This window comes from Muscardinus avellanarius (genome assembly GCF_963383645.1).
Source record: "Muscardinus avellanarius genome assembly, chromosome: 18".
Classification (NCBI taxonomy): domain Eukaryota; kingdom Metazoa; phylum Chordata; class Mammalia; order Rodentia; family Gliridae; genus Muscardinus; species Muscardinus avellanarius.
The window spans coordinates 3,949,439-3,965,534 of NC_137804.1; the positions used below are offsets into that span (position 1 = coordinate 3,949,439).

At 43.5% G+C, this 16,096-nt stretch overlaps 1 protein-coding gene across 1 annotated transcript in view; it reads right to left on the bottom strand.

Annotated features, from left to right (window-relative positions):
• The window catches only part of SCN10A (sodium voltage-gated channel alpha subunit 10), a gene marked incomplete at both ends in the record, with an annotated part of 91,047 nt that extends 76,693 nt beyond the window's left edge, over positions 1 to 14,354 (bottom strand). The window contains 3 exons of the mRNA XM_080715868.1: positions 7,404 to 7,484; positions 10,818 to 10,936; positions 14,088 to 14,354. Coding sequence (XP_080571994.1) covers positions 7,404 to 7,484; positions 10,818 to 10,936; positions 14,088 to 14,354 — 467 coding nt within the window. The remainder of the gene's footprint in view (positions 1 to 7,403; positions 7,485 to 10,817; positions 10,937 to 14,087) is intronic.
• Between the last annotated feature and the right edge of the window lie 1,742 nt (positions 14,355 to 16,096).

Genomic DNA, 16,096 nt, shown 5'->3' on the forward strand with positions numbered 1-16,096 from the left:
GGGTATGGAACCCGGGGGCATTCAACCTCCGAGCTCCACCACCAGCTCTATTTTTTAATCTTTTTTTGAGATAGGGTCTCACTGGGTTGCAAAGGGCCTCACTAAGTAGCTGAGGCTGGCTGTGAACTGCGATCCTTCTGTCTCAGCCTCCCGAATGCTGGGATTACAAGTGTGTACCACCACACTGGCTTGTAGTTGTGTTTTCTATAAGAGTTCTTTTAAGAGACTTTTTAAAACTTACAAAGTGGCCGGGCATGGTGGTGCATACTTGTAATCCCTGCGCTTGGGAGGGTGAGACAGGAGGATTACGCAGGTTCGAAGCCAGCCTCAGCTACTTAGTGAGGCTCTCAGCAACTTAGTGAGACCCTGTTTCCAAATAAAATATAAAATAGGTCTGGGAGTATAGCCCAGAGGTAGAAGCCTCTGGGTTCCACTCCCAGTACTAAAAAAAAAAATAAAGTTACCAAGTGAAATATGTTTCTGATTTTACTATTATGTTCAAATTTTATCACAGTGTGATGAAAAAAATGTTTTCCTTTTTATTGCTATTTATTGGAACTAATTGAGGTCTTTGTCAGTTGTTATGGTCTTTTGCAAAGAAGATGCTTTCTCTATTTTTAGGAAATATGGTTTTTAATATATTAGACATATTTATATGACTGAAGCCATTTCTAGCTTCATGCATTTTTATATACTTGATCTGTTCTAGGCTAAAAAAAATTAACTAAACTCTCTTATTCTAATAATCGACCATATTTTCGTCTATTTACCCTTATGCTCTTGTAATTTTTATTTACAAATATTGTTGCCACGTTGTTATAAAGATACGAACTGCTGTTGTGGATTATTTAGCATTTACATTGTATCATTTTTGAACTGCTTAATGCTTCTTGGATTAAAATTTCACTTTCTCTGATACTAAGATCATGACTTCTGCTTTTTTTCTGCCTTTGCTTATATTTTTGCCCATTCTTTAATTTCAGCCTTTCTACATCACTGGAAGACTACCTCTTTTTGGACATTGATTGTAATGCAATATGAGTGTGTGTGTGTGTGTGTGTGTGTGTGTGTGTGTGTGTGTACGTGCATGTGCATGTGTGTGTAGCACTTACACTCTTAGAGACTGAACCCAGGGGCATTCTGCCTCTGAGCCACATCCCCAGCCCTATATTATTTTTTATTTTGAAACAGGGTCTCAGTAGGTTGATGAGAGTCTTACTACTTGCTGAGGCTGTCCTCAAACCCAAGATCCTATTTCAGTCTCTCAAGTACTGGGACTACAGGCATGCACCACCAAGCCCAGCTTGCAATATGAAATTTTTAAGTAGGTAAGTCAGATCCATTTATATTTAGCAGCATTAAAGATCTGCTTATATTACTTTGCTATGCATTTAACAGCCTTTAAAATATTTCATCACCTGATGTGTTTTATTGGCTTTATTTTGTGTGTGTGCAACTCTTCTAATATTTAGAAGAGTTTATAATTTCGTGCCCGCAGTTAGCTTTGAAAGTATAAAGTATACATTTATCACTATAAATTTATAAGCATAATTAATAATTATTAACGCAATACATTGCCCCTCTGGAACACTATTTCTTTAAACAATGTCTCTTACTTCCGTTTGCCAATTCCCTTTCCCCTCTGTTTCATCCCTCATCTGACGGCACTTGATAATAACTTTCCTGTGTGCATCTCCTTTCTGTGGGGCAGGATGCTTTCGCCCTTTCTTGATTCGGCAACTCCCAAGCACACGTTGCTAACTTCTCGCTATTATGGAAAGAGCAGTAAGTGAGCACACTCTCTGCCCCCACATGCTCCCTTCTTCCTGCTATTTGAGGCACTTCTGCATCTCCAGGGCCCCGGGGCTCGCAGGGTGAGACCTCCATCCTCTCTGTCCCCACCACGGCGCTAGCTCAGCTCTGCACGGTGACGCCCTCTTCCTCCACCCACCTGCCGTCTCCCCAGGATGCTTTCCTGTCTCTTCTCTTTGCTTTTGTGTATTTATACTTGTTCTTTTTTCTTTGCTGTCATCTTATTGGCATTTTGAGAGAGTGGGTTAAGATACATGCACGCTGTCTTCCATATTTAGCCAGAATCCCCAGATAACTCCCAAATAATTCACTTGGAGCAAAATGCTTTGTACTAAAAGTTCAAAAGACAGAAGTTTTACATCCTATAGGGTCTCAGCCCGCTGAACTATGATTTTATAATTTCTCTTTGTGGTTACTTTCTCCTGGTTTATATTTTGCAGTATTCTTCACGTGTGCAATGGTCTTTTCATTTTAAAATTTATTATTATTATTGTTATTATTATTATCATCATCATTATTATTATTATGTGGTACTAGGGATTAAACCCAGAGGCAGTCTCCTTCTGAGCTATACCACTAGCCCTATTTAATTTTTTTTGCTGAGAGCCTTCCTAAGTTGCTCAAACCTATGATCCTCCTGTCTCAGCCTCCCAAGTACTAAGATTACAGGCCTACACCAACACACTCAGCTTAAAATTGTTTTTTCAAGTATTTTGTTTGGCTATGTAACATGCATAAGCAAAATATACATAAAACATGACTTAGTTGTCTTTAAACATTCTTTAAAAATGAATGTTTGTGTATTAGTCAGTGCCAATTGCTGTAACAAAAAGTACCGTCCTTGAATAACAGAAATTTGTTTGCTCACAGTCCTGGAGGCTGGAAACCTGCATCCAGGGCCGGGAAAGGCCGCCTCCCTGGTTCGCAGATGACCGTCTCTCTCCAAGAAAATGCCGGATCATTTTCCTCTATGAGTGCACGGGTTCTCTGGGATAAGGGTTCCATCCCGGCGATGTCATTTAACCTCAGTCCCCTCCTATGGGCTTTATTTCAACATGGCAACATGGGGGTTAGAGCTTCGACGCAGGAATTGAGGGTGGGCACAATTCAGCTCATAGCAGCGTGCGCGACAACTGCCTCGGTCACAAAACAAAGCATTAGGGACACTTTGCAGCTCCCCAGTTATGTTCACCATCCTCTGTCCTCTGTGTGTGTGTGTGTGTGTGTGTGTGTGTCCCATTCTTTGGGGTTTTTTTCTTGCATTCTTCTGTTTATGCTTTTTCTTCCTGAGTATGGAGACGTAATCCTATTATTCATATATTAATGCTATTCAGAGGTGGGATTTGAGGAGGGAATTAGGATTAGATGGGGCCGTGAGGGTGGGACTCTATGATGGTATTAGTGGCCTTATAAGAGGGACAGAGAGCTGACCTGCCACCCTTGCTCTGTCTCACCCTGCGATGCCCTCCACCACATTCATGTGTTCATGTCTTCAGCAGGAAGACCCTCTCCAGACGCACCAGAAGCTGGTACCCTGCCCTTGGGCTTCCCAGGCTCCAGAGCTGTGCGCCAACGAAACACCTATTCTTTATAATAATTTCCCAACCTTGGGCACTTTAGTATAGCAATAGCAAACAGATTAACATACTCACTAATGAAATAGCTTTGCATTGATTTCAGATGTTGTCTAAATGGCTCCATACTTATATAATCTTTGTGCCTTGCTCTTTTTTTTGTTCAGTATTAAGTTCTTAAGACTAATCCTCATTCTCAAAGGGGGCCATAGCTTATTTATTTTTAATTGTTGGATGTCATACCATTTTAGAATATATCATGTTTGATGTATTTGAAGATGCAAGGACATTTATTTCCAGCTCTTAGGTTTTATGGGGAATATTCATAAACGTTCTTGTAGCTGTATTTCGGTGCATATTTTGGTTAAGTGTAGAAACCTGAGTCAAGAGGAACACGGCATATCGACCATGTCCGCTGCTGTCCAAAGGGATTGTCCCAAACTCGGGCACTGCCCTCCGGGAGTGTACAGAATCTTTTTGCTCCAAACCAATTCCCTAGTCTTTAGTTTCATCCTTATAGAACGGGTGTGTCATAATCTCTTAGAATGTGATTTCAGTTTGCACCCCTTTGATAAGGAGGATGTTAAGAATCCTTCCGCGTGTTTCTTGACCATTTGGATTTTCACTCTGGCCAAGCACCTTTTCAGATTCTTTGCTCCCTTGCTGCTAGTTGCGCTGCTGTTTCCTAGTTGATCTGTAGGGATTCATGACTCTGTATAGAAGCATGCTTTGCATATGTGTTGTTGCAAAAATCTTCTACGCAGTAGGATTTCTTTGTCACACTCCTAAAAGCTGTCCCCTGTGCTCACTTCGGCAGCACATATACTAAAATTGGAACGATACAGAGGAGATTAGCATGGCCCCTGTGCAAGGATGACATGCAAATTCGTGAGTGTTTCATATTTTTAGAAATACACACACACACACACATATATATTTGTCTTCTGGTGAACAGAAATTTTCAATTTTAGTATACTAAAACGCACCAGCCTTTCCCTTTATGGTCAGTCAGTGTTTCTTGTGTCGAAAACCTTTTCTTAACCTGAGGTCATAAAGATATTCTTTATTTTTCTCCTTTCAAAAGATTTATATCTTTGTGTCTCACAAAGTTAGATGTGAATCCACTTAGAATTGACTCTCGTGGTGTGAGTTTGTGGTGTTGCGGGTTGAACCCAGGGACATTCTACCTCTGACCTGCACCCTCAGCCCTATTCTACTTTTTTATTTTGAAAGGGTCTCACTGAGTTGCTGTAGGCCTCGCTAAATTGCTGAGGCTGGTTTCAAATCCGTGGTATTCCTGCTTCAGCTTCTCGGGAACTGGGGTTACAGGGATGCGTCACGGAGCCTGGCTCAGAATTGATTCTTGTCGTGTGGTGTATAAAGCTGGATGTTCAATGTAGTTTTTCCACTGAGATTCCTAATTATTCAGCACATGTGCAGAAGACTCCCCTTCTTGCTGTTTTGTGGTGCTGCTTTGGTCACAAACAGATGTCTGCACAGACACTGGTCTGGTGATGGTCCAGCTGACCTAGTGCCAGGGACACGTGAGCTTTACAAGAAGGCTGGACACCCACACAGGTCACTCCTCCTCCCTCATTTTCCTTCCTCAAAAGTGTCTTGGCTGTTAATTTTCTCTTTGTATTTTCGTATGGATTTTAGAGTCAGTGTGTCAAGTAATGCAATAAAAGCCTGGTGGGATTTTGATTGAGAATCACAAGAAATTGATTAGGCCTTTGGAAGAGTTTTTACCACATTGAGATTTTGAGTCTAAGAATATAACATCATCTTTCCAGTCATTCAGTTTTCTTTAGTTTTATTCAATGTTTTTTATAATTTTGTTTATGGAAATCTTACTCATATTCTGATGACCTTATTCCTAAATACTTGATATATATACATATATATACTATATATAAAATTATATACTATATAATACAAACACATATATATACATATATACATTATATATATGTATGTATATATGTGTGTAGATATATGTATATTTTAAAATAGGGTCTAACTGAGGACCTTGCTAAGCTGCTGAGGCTGGCCTTGAACCTACAATTTTCCTTTCTCAGCCTCCCAAGTACTAGGATTACAGGCTCGTGCCACTGTGCCCGACTTAGTGTAAATGGCATTTTAACTAATTATTTGATTTCAGTTCATTGCTACTGCATAGATGTGTAATTGACTCATGTATATCAATGTATATTCAGCTACCTCACTATAGTATCTTATTTATTTTAATAGTTTAGATTATGTTGGACATTTTAAGTATACATTATTATCTCTGAATTACAACACCTTTGGTACTTTTTATGCCTTTTATTTCTTCTTCTTCTTGACTTGCTACATTAAGGCCTTCTTTACCAAGTCGAACTGCTGAAAATAGATAGCTCTGCTTTTTTTCTATTGATTTCAAGGGGGAGATTTCTATGTTCACAATTAAGTGCAACAGTTGCTATTTTTAGAAGAATGAAGCCCTCTATCAAAACAAGAACGAAGACCCTCTACCATTCTATTCAAAAATTCTCAAGTGCTTTTTTTTGTTTGTATACCCACAGCTCTTTTTCTTTTTTCTTTTGAAATAGTCTTACTACGTTGCAACCTCTTATCTTGAACCTGCAATCCTTGAACCTGCTAGCCTCCTGCTCGGCCTCCTAAGAGTTTTAAAATCAGAAATAGAAACCAAATTTTACCAAATTACTTTTCAGCATCAATCACAATGATACATGATTTTTCATCTATAATCTATTAATAAAACAGAATGCCTTTTCTGTTTGAATATGCATCACCATTATAGCGATAAAACAACAACAATGAAGTTGGAAAGAGAAAAAGCTTTGTGGAGATCCTGCTCTTACACCTGAAGGAATATCAGGCTGAAGCTGAGATGGGGCATCTGTCCCTGATGTGGTGGTACAGGTACCATCCTGAAACTACAGAAGTTTCACATGCCAACCCAGGGAGGTAGAATAACCTTAGGAATATTAAGGTCACTTTGAAGGATATACTCACAACAAATTAATCAGCTTCATTCATGGGTTCTTTCTTTATTTACTGGGTCCTGGGGTTTGGACCTAGGGGCATTCTACCGCCAAGCCACACCCATAAGCCCTTTGTCATTTTTATTTTGGAACAGGATCTTATTTGGTTGCTGAGGGTTTCATTACATTGCTGAGGCTGGCTTTGAACCTGCGATCCTCCTGTCTTAGCCTCCCAAGTACTGGGATTGATTTCAGGTGTGTACCGCCACGTGTGGCTTCATGGGTTACTTCTGTGTATATTCCATTTATTATTTGTTCTTAGTTCTGTCTCAATTTTGTTTCTGCCTCTCGTTCAGAGTAGACTTTCCCCCAATTGCACTTGCATTTAGCAGGGGTGTGTGTGTGTGTGTGTGTGTGTGTGTGTGTGTGTGTGTGTGTGGTGTGTTGATGACAGGGAGTAGGGAGGACTCATCTGCCCTGGCCACCTCAGTCCAATGAAATCAACCCCTCTGAGTATCAGGGTTTAACAAGTTTTCTCCAGGAGATTCCCGTGTGCCTTCAAGGTTGAGAGCCACCAAACTATGTCCCCCCTTTTTTTTCTTTTGTGGTACTGGGAATGGAACCCAGGGGCATTCTACCTCTGAGCTACACTCCTAGCCCTATATTATTTATATTATTTTGGCTTTATTTGGAAATAGGACATCACTGAGTTGCAGAGAACAGCGGCAGACCTGCTATATTCCTGTCTCAGCCTCCCAAGTACTGAGATTACAAGTGTGTGTGCCATCACACCCCGCTTAATCTATACCTTTTTGAAGTTGACAGTCATGTGTGAATGAAACAAAGTCTACAGAAGAAGAAATTTAATCATCACTAATGATTAGTAATGACTAGACCTAATCTAGTCAGATGAGATCTTATTACTCAAAGGAGACCTGGCAGGATAGGTAAAATTAAAAGGCCACTCAAGGAAGAAAGAGAAGAGGAGGCTACAGAGAGAAGAATGCACGGCCATCACAAATCTACTCACTCGATTTTCTCCGGAAGGTCCGTTTGGGTCATGCACACGCAATTGACCAAAATAGTGATTGTAATAAATACAGTGAACCACCTGTGGTCCTTTGTTAAGGAAGAGCTGTGAGCCATCATGTCCCCTCCATGTCCCCTAGGACTGCCTCGATGCTGGGCCCTGGGTGCATATCTTAGCTGATAGCAGCCTACGGTCTTGTCGCCTAATAACCACTCATGTTTACCGAGTGCCCAGCCTGGGCGGAGGACTCTCTGCATCATTGCCAACACCACTAACCTTTGGGCAAATATCATTATTTATGTCTGATCAGCCACACTGAGGAGCCAACACCACTAACCTTTGCCACACTGAGGAAATGGACTACGGGTAGGGATGATGGTGACAGGAAAGGAAATCCCAAATAAGATTAGGCTGGGAATTGCCTGAGAGGCGGATTTTAGGAGCTTAGGCTCTCAGACAGTAGGTAGGGGTGTTTCAAGGAAGGGACGGAGACTTCCAAAGGAAGAAAGATGGACAGGTATAAATAGGCAGGAAGAGGCGGTGGTGGGGAGAATCCAATCCGCCTGGACATTTCCTCGGGACTAGCTGGGCTCCTAACTATTCCTGAGGGGAAAACAGCCTGAAGCTTGGCCTGCGGATAGAGGACCCCACTCTTCTTTCCTTATTCCAATTTGAGCAGAAGCATTTAAATCCATTTTACTTTGCTGCAAATGCCTGGAATGTGCTTTTGTTTTATGGTTACTTAGAAACACATCTATTTTGAACGGGGGAAATTCTGTTAATTAAACCACATTTTTTTCCTGCTGATTTACAATTAAATTAAGAAATATGTCCACACAGAGGGAGATGTTAGCCCTAGGATTAAATGAAAATCCTATCTCCAATTCTGCAAACCTTTAAAAAGCTTTCAAATGCATGATGTTACTTAGGAAAACACTCGTGTGATTGGTATTGAAATTTGGGGGTAAAAGATTAATTATAGGACTATGAGGATTCCACATCCTAAAAAATATCTTTGGGGTCTGAAGTAGTGAGGTTTAAAGACATAACTGTGGACTCTGGTGAGGAAGCCTCTCCCAGTGGACTCTGTGTCCAGCGGTGACCCCCACCACGCAATTATTCGCTCACCAAACCTCAGGATGGAAGGAATATCTCCTGGTCACTTGGTTCTTCAAGGGGATTTTATTTCTAATGAGCTGTTTCCTCTTCACCTAGATGTAATTCTACCAAGATTCATGGAGAGGAGTTGGTATATTTGCGCTTTCTCTTTATTTGCGATTTCTGTGTAATTGCATATTTTTTTTTAAAAACCAACATCTGCCCAAGTAGGGATGGCATACTGAGAGAATAATTACCCTAATTCATTTCCATTAACTGCCTGCTTCCTCCCTGCAGACGCTGCTCCAAGCAGGATGCAGGCTGGACCTCTTAATAGGCGGCGTGACCTCGGGCAATCTACTAAATGCCCCTTGATTTCTTTAACTGTAAAATGGGAATGTGAATCCTGCTTCCACGGCTCCTCCTGTGCCTATGACTTAACATATAGGGAGGTTTTGTTGCTGTCTTTTGTTTGTTTGTTTGGGCACTGGACGTTGAACCCAGGTGCATTCTACCTCTGAACTACAACTCTTTTTATTTTTTTGTTTTTGAAACAGTCTCAATGGGTTGCCAAACCTGTTCTCAAACCTGTGATCCTCCTGTCTCAGTCTCCCAGTACTAGGATTACAGGTATGGGCTACCATGCCTAGCTATAGCTTTTATTTTGAAACAGGGTCTCACTAAGTTGCTCCAACCTGCGATCCTCTTGTTTCAGCCTCTTGAGTACTGGAATTATAAGTATGTACCATCACATCTGGCTATTTAGGAAGTTTTTTTTTTTTTTTTTTAACAAGCAGGAGCCTGCTATTATCGTTAAGTATCCTTTTGAAGCATCTGAAAAATCTAATATCCAATTTAGAAAATGTAATTCCCTCTGGTTAACCTTAAAGATAAAATATGGAGAGAGAAAATGGAATGCACCTTCCTGGAGCAGCCCAGCTTCCTGTTGAGAGTGCAGGAGTGCAGACCACTCTGAAAGGTTTACTTGCTTAGAGAACTGGAGCGGCGGGCGGGGGAGGCTCCTTTTTACTGGCTCCCCTACAAAGAGACTATCCAACAGGCAACTGGGGTCAGGCTGCTCCTGCGCACTGGCTTCCTGTGAGTCAGGCGCCTTTGTCATTGGGAACTTCCGATTTGGACGGTCACCAAGGAAGATCCTGGGAAGCCAAGCCAAAGTCTCTTTTGTCTACTAGTTCGGCTTGCCTTGGAAAACAAAGCAAAACAAAAACAAGTCTGAACGCAGCTTCTGATGCTAAAGCAACAATGTCATAGTTAGGTATAAAATGTCCCGTAAAGAGCTCATTTATTAATATTCAGGGTTGATGAGATTGAGTCACAATCCATTGTAATGGATTGACCTGTGTGGTACCCGGTAGGCCAGTAGGGTGCGGCTAAAGGAGGCAGTCCCTGGGGTGGGGCCTTGGGGATTATATACATGGTTCCTGCCCTCTCTCTTGCCTCCATGATGTGAGGAGAGCAGCGTATATGTTCTCTCTCTCTCTCTCTCTCTCTCTCTCTCTCTCTCTCTCTCTCTCTCTCTCCTTCCTGCAGCCATGCCCCGAGATCCGTGGCCCCAGACTCACATGGACTGAACCCAAAACCATAAGACAATAAATCTTTCCTGTAAGTTACATGATCAACCTTTAGATTATGGCTTCAAGAATGCTGACAAATACCGTAACTAGTATAAAACAGTCGGTTGATAGACATGTCTCTTGTCATTACATCTCCCTCTGGAAGGAATCTGAGACCACTGATGCTTTTAACCCTGCACTGATGTTTCAAACCTGGTAGTTTGGGAAGGAACGTGAGCTACTGGCAGTGCCCCCACAATCTGTGAGGTCCCATTGAGACCATCTGTGCTCTGCCCAACACAGCCCGTTCTCTTTGCCCCCAGGAGAGACTGCTTTCTTGCTCAGGAAGCAAACACTCCCAGCATGGCCAGGGACCGAATAACAGTCTATGCCTAGTTCATATGCCTGCAGAGGCCTTGATGTTCTCTTCCGGTCATTATGTCCAGGAAGATGTGTCTGTGGGCATTAGCAAAAATCTTCAAAAAGAAGGCAGTTTTCAAGTCCCTTTCACAGATGTGTTCAGGCCAGTTGGAAGTGAGCCTGAATTGCCTGTGGGCTGGATGGACCCTTTCTCTGCGTATGGAATCTTGGCACATTAAAGGCATTGATCATTTTTCCCCACTTAATAACCTCACTGTCTCGGGAGTCCACCAGAGGAAGGTTCTGCTGCTGGCCTCTAACGTAGGTACTGGACGTAGCGCCTTCTTCTAACACGTAGGACAAACAACTGTGCAAAGGATACGAGTGTACGGACATTTTGATGGCTGATCTCCGGATCAGGTTGAAGGGGCTGAATACCCACAGGGCCCGCGTGGCGCTGAACCGGGAAATGGTCCTGCCTTTGTTCAGCACCATGAACGTCTGGAACGAAACGAAGAGAAGTGGGTCTGCGGCAGGAAACGAGGACCGCGACAAAGGCTGGTTTTTGTGTTTTGTTTTGTTTTTTGGGGGGTTGGTGGTACTGGGGTTCCTGGAAGCCCTTCTACCTCCAGGTTACACTCCCAGACCTATTTTTATATTTTTATTTGGAAACAGGGTCTCTTAAGCCAGCGCGGCCAGCTTCGAACCTGTGTGATCCTCCTGTCTCCGCCTCCCAAGCGCGGGGATTACAAGCGTGCACCACCACGCTCAGCCAAAGGCTTGTTTTTGAGTGTGAGAGACATCGTCTCAGGCTTATGATAAGAAAGGGTCTGGGATCACGAGCCACTGGCAGCCAACTGCAGGCGGAGAGAGAGAGAGAGAGAGAGGTCCATGTCCTCAGCCTCCCGTTGAGAGCCCCATCTCTGTGGCTGGCTGCACTGAGGTGAGGCTGCTGGGAGAGCCCTTAGTGGACAGCTGGCTAGGGGCAGGTAAGATGCATCAGGCCCAGAGGGGGATAATGCAGCCAGATGGTGAAGTTCTGGTTGCATTTAATTCTACTTCCGACGAGAGGACCACTTTGTCCCTGGAGCTGCAAGGTTCCTTCAGTTCTCCGCCTCTTCAGTCTCTATTTCCAAAACCTTCCCCAAACCCCTTCCTCTGAGCATGTAAGAAGGAGGGTGTAGACTCTGGGTATGGGAGAAGAGGAAGGGAGATATTCTAGTTTCTAGTTTCTATGGTTGTTTACAAATCACATCGAGATGGCTGATTCCTGACTCTTGGAATTCCCAAGCATGCCCTAACCTATTTTCAGCCGTGTAGAACACCTGCAGTGTGTGTAGTACAGGTGAGGCTGGCACCACAGAGTCTCCTCTTGTTTAAAGTAATAGTTCTCAAATTTTTTTGATTTAAAAAATTATCAGTTCCCCCCAAATTCTTGGGAATTCTAAAAACTTTGTGTTTACACCTTTTGGCTTATGCTATATATATGTATGTATGTGTGTGTGTGTGTGTGTGTGTGTGTGTGTGTGTGTGTATATATAATGTTATATATGCCTCTACGGTTTGGGTTTTAGATGTCCCACAAAGGCCAGGGGAATATGCTCTTGAAGAGGGTACAGGGTCCCCAGCCCCTGTCTCTGTCTCTTTGTGCTTCTTGGCTACCAAAAGGTAAGCACTTTTCCTCTGACACACACCTGGGCTATGGTGGTCTGTGTTACCACAGTTCTAAAGAGATAGGACCAAGCAACCATGAATAGAAACCTCTGAAACTGAGCACCCAAATCATCATCCTTCTTGCATTTAGGTTGATTTTCTCAGTTATTTTGTCATAGCAACAGAAAGCTGACTAACATATAATATAGTGTACATGTATGTATGTCTATACATATATATATTTGCATATTATATGTGTGTATATATAGCATATATGTATATATATCATTTTATGTATGTATAAATATATTATATTAGAAATTTAAAACTTAATGGCCAATAAATATGTGAAAAATGTTCAACATCTTTAGCAATCAGGGAAATGCAAGTTGAAAATTGAGATGCCATCTCACTCCAGTTAGGATGGCAATCATCGAGAACATGAATAAAAATGAACACTGGTGAGGATGTGGGGAACCCTGTTACATGTTGGTGGGACTGCAAATTAGTATAGCCACCACGGAGATTAGGTGGAGGTTCCTCGGAAGATTGGGAAAGGAACCACTGACCTCATAATAATGGTCCTGGGCATCTTCCCAAAGGAAATTAAATCAGAATAGTGTACTGATACTTGCATATCCATGACCAAAGCAGCAGAATTCATAATAACCAAATTGTAGAACCAAACTAGGTGTCCATCAATAGACGAGTGGATTACAAAACTATTGTGTAGACACACACTAGGATTTTACTCAGTCATACAGAAGAACAGAATCACGCTCTTTGCAGGAAAATGGATGGAACTTGAGAATATTACACTGCATATAATCAACCTAAAAATGAGTAGATGTATGTTGTCTCTTATGTGTGGAAACTAGAGAGATATTTAGAAATAAGGGCGACATCAGACAGGTGAGCAGAGACTCCAGGGGAGCGACCAAGGGGGATTAGGGAAGAGAGCGGGGTAGAAGTCATAAAGAATGCAACAGCTAAAATAATGCAATGGATGTACACAAAATTGCCAATTCCGATCTCAAAGACCTGCGGGGTCGGGGGAGACTTAGAGGGGAAGGCACCAAGAGTTGCATGCATATATTTTTCTGACTCATTCCCCAGTGTGATTTAAATTACAATACAACAACAACTACAACAAACTTAGGAAATTTCAAAACACAGAAACTCCCTCTCTCTCTCTCTCTCCCTCTCTCTCTCTCTCTCTCTCTCTCTCTCTCTCTCTCTCTCTCCCTCTCTCTCTCTCCAGCCTGTTAGCCGATGGCATCATTTGGCAGTAGTAGCCTCTGAGTTCACCACCCTATACTCCTAAAAGGACGTGACAGAAAAGGTTCAAAGACACCAAAGCCTTATCACAAAATAGCTTTGATTTCTCGAACCCACTGAAGGAGTCTGGGCGTCGCCAGGGGTTCCAGGACCACACTTTGAGCACCTCCGGCTCAAATCATCCTGCTCTTTGTCTGCCTTTCCATTTTCTCACCCTCCAACCTGAAGACCCCTGCTCTCTATGTCAGAGGTATACTTCTGCGTGGGTTACGTGCTGATGTGGGTTAAAGAGTCCTTGGTATTTCTGTATGATATAAATAAAGTGCAGGATTGCATAAGCACTGGTGTGCTTCCCGGCCTCAGGTCCCCTTGTCCTTCTTTACTTTCTTCTTTTTCCCTGCTCTGTTCCTCAGTCCTGACCCCAAGAGGGGTCACCACAATTGGTGCCCCAACAGGAGAGCCTAGATTGCCCAGGTCGCCAGGGCCCCTCTTGCAATGTTCCCTGCAAGTCCAGCAGCTGCCCGCTCTTGAGGAGTTAGCTTTAAATCGTCCCTGTCATAAGCTTTATAAAGAGAGCACTGTAGAGGAGAGTTAGATGTATTTTTTTGGTTCCTGCACCCTTAGCAGAGGGTCACATCACCCAGGCTTCAGGACTCCCTGGGCTAGCGTGATGGAGCCGTCCTCTCCTAGAAAGGCAGACACTCCTGCCGGTGGCTCTTACCCGGTGTGTGCTGTAGAAGGGGTCGAGGTCCTCCAGGGGCTCCCCGATCAGCTCTGCGGGCAGCTCACCGTAGAACTTGGGCAGCTGGTTGCAGGCTTTCAGGTCCAGCTGGGGCCGTGGCTTCTCTTCCTGGTCCTTCTTCTTCTCCTTACCTCTGACTTTCTTGCCTGCCTCATGGGCAGCAATTCGCTTCTCGATTTCCACCAGCGACTCAGGAGTGAGCCGCCGGAAGTTGGTAGTTTCCAGAGACCCCAAGGGGAATGCCATCTTTTCATTCTTCTTTGGGGAAGAATGGATACTCCTAGAAGAGTATAAACAACCAGAGAGGTGATGGCTTGCTCACTGGCCCTCTTCCTCCCATCCTTCCACCCTTAGTCTCACCCTTAACATGTACCCACAGTGCTCTCTGCTCATCCCTGCCCACTCCAGGTACCTGGGTTGTGTCTTTACTTCCCAGGTGTTGAGTGACGGCATCTTCACCACTCTGTACACCCCACCTCCTACACACACCACCATCACCACCACCACCACCTTCAGCCATTTTGCCCTGTTTCCTTGTTTCTAGGGACCACAAAGCTCCAGGCATTCTTCTGCATTCATCAAAAACTTTGGTCCAGCCAGGCATGGTGGCACATGCCTATAATCCCAGTACTTGGAGGGCTGAGACAAAAGGATTGCAGGCTCAAGGCCAGCCTCAACAACTTAGTGAGACTCTCGGCAACCCAGCGAGATTCTGTGTGCAAATAAAAAATAAAATAGCGCTGGCGTGTAGCTTGGAGGTAGAATGCATCTGGGTTCAATCCCTAGCACCACAAAAAAGTGAAAGTATACGCATATATACAAACACCCAACTCTGGGTCATGATCAACTCTAAGTCTTGTCATACTTTCTGCTTACAACATTTTTAAATTGACATTTTCAATATTTCTCAAAAACTCGAACATTATTTGTATTTCTAGGTGCCACGCTCTGTATTCATAGCTGGACATTTTTCTCCATCACCGGATTAGACCTGTGGTCCGTCATTTTATCCACTCTTCACCCTTATCCTAAATCCCAAGCTGACGTCAATTTACAGCTGTCTAATTCGATTTCCTTGAACCTTAGGCTGCTAAGGGGTGGCAGGGAACATCAAGGCAGGCCGGGAACCCAGTGCCGCCCCCAGCCAGCTGTTTCCTAAGTCTGAGATTTCAAATACGCCTCATCATTTCTGATGATTCCTGCCTCCTCTTGCAGTAAGCGAATGGCCACATTCTCTCGTTAGTGGAGAAAAATAGAATTCCCTCAACTTCATAGCGACAGACTTCCAACTAACCTGCGTCCGCACCCTCCTTTCCTCCTGCCACAACTGGGGAGGGTCATTTTTCATGGAGGCCAAGGTCAACCTTTGACTTAGGATATTATTCCTTCACTACCTCATTTTTGTCTCTCTCATTTCTGGCTCCTTCCACTGGCCTTTAGAGATGCTTAACTCTTTAGAGGAAACTGGGCGTGGTGGTGCACACCTGTAATCCCAGTACTTAGGAGTCTGAGACAAGAGGATCGCGGGTCTGAGGACAGCCTCAGCAACTGAGTGAGATCCTGTTTCAAAATGAAAAATTAAATAGGACTGGGGATGTAGCTTAGAGGAAGAACGCCCTTGAGTTCAACCCCTAGTAGCACCACCCAAAGTAGAAGTAGTCATTTGATGCATAGCCCATCTAGAACTTTCCTCCCCCTCCTCCCCTCCTCTGCTAGGGTTCACAAAGGACATATTCCTTCTCACTGTCTGGAGTCACTCTGAAGTCCTGGCAGCTTGGCTACTGCCTCCGCCCAACTAAAATGCTTCCTGGTAAGGACACTAGAACTACTGTACTAAATTCAGGGGCCCCTTCTTCTCAGTTCTCATCAGTCGCCTCATTGGTTGTCTTGATCCGCTTCTTTCTTGAAATGCTCTGCCCGGCAGCGGTGGTGTTCTCTTGGCTTCTAACTTGCTGTCAATGCTCAATCTCCTCTTCCTCAGCTTGTCC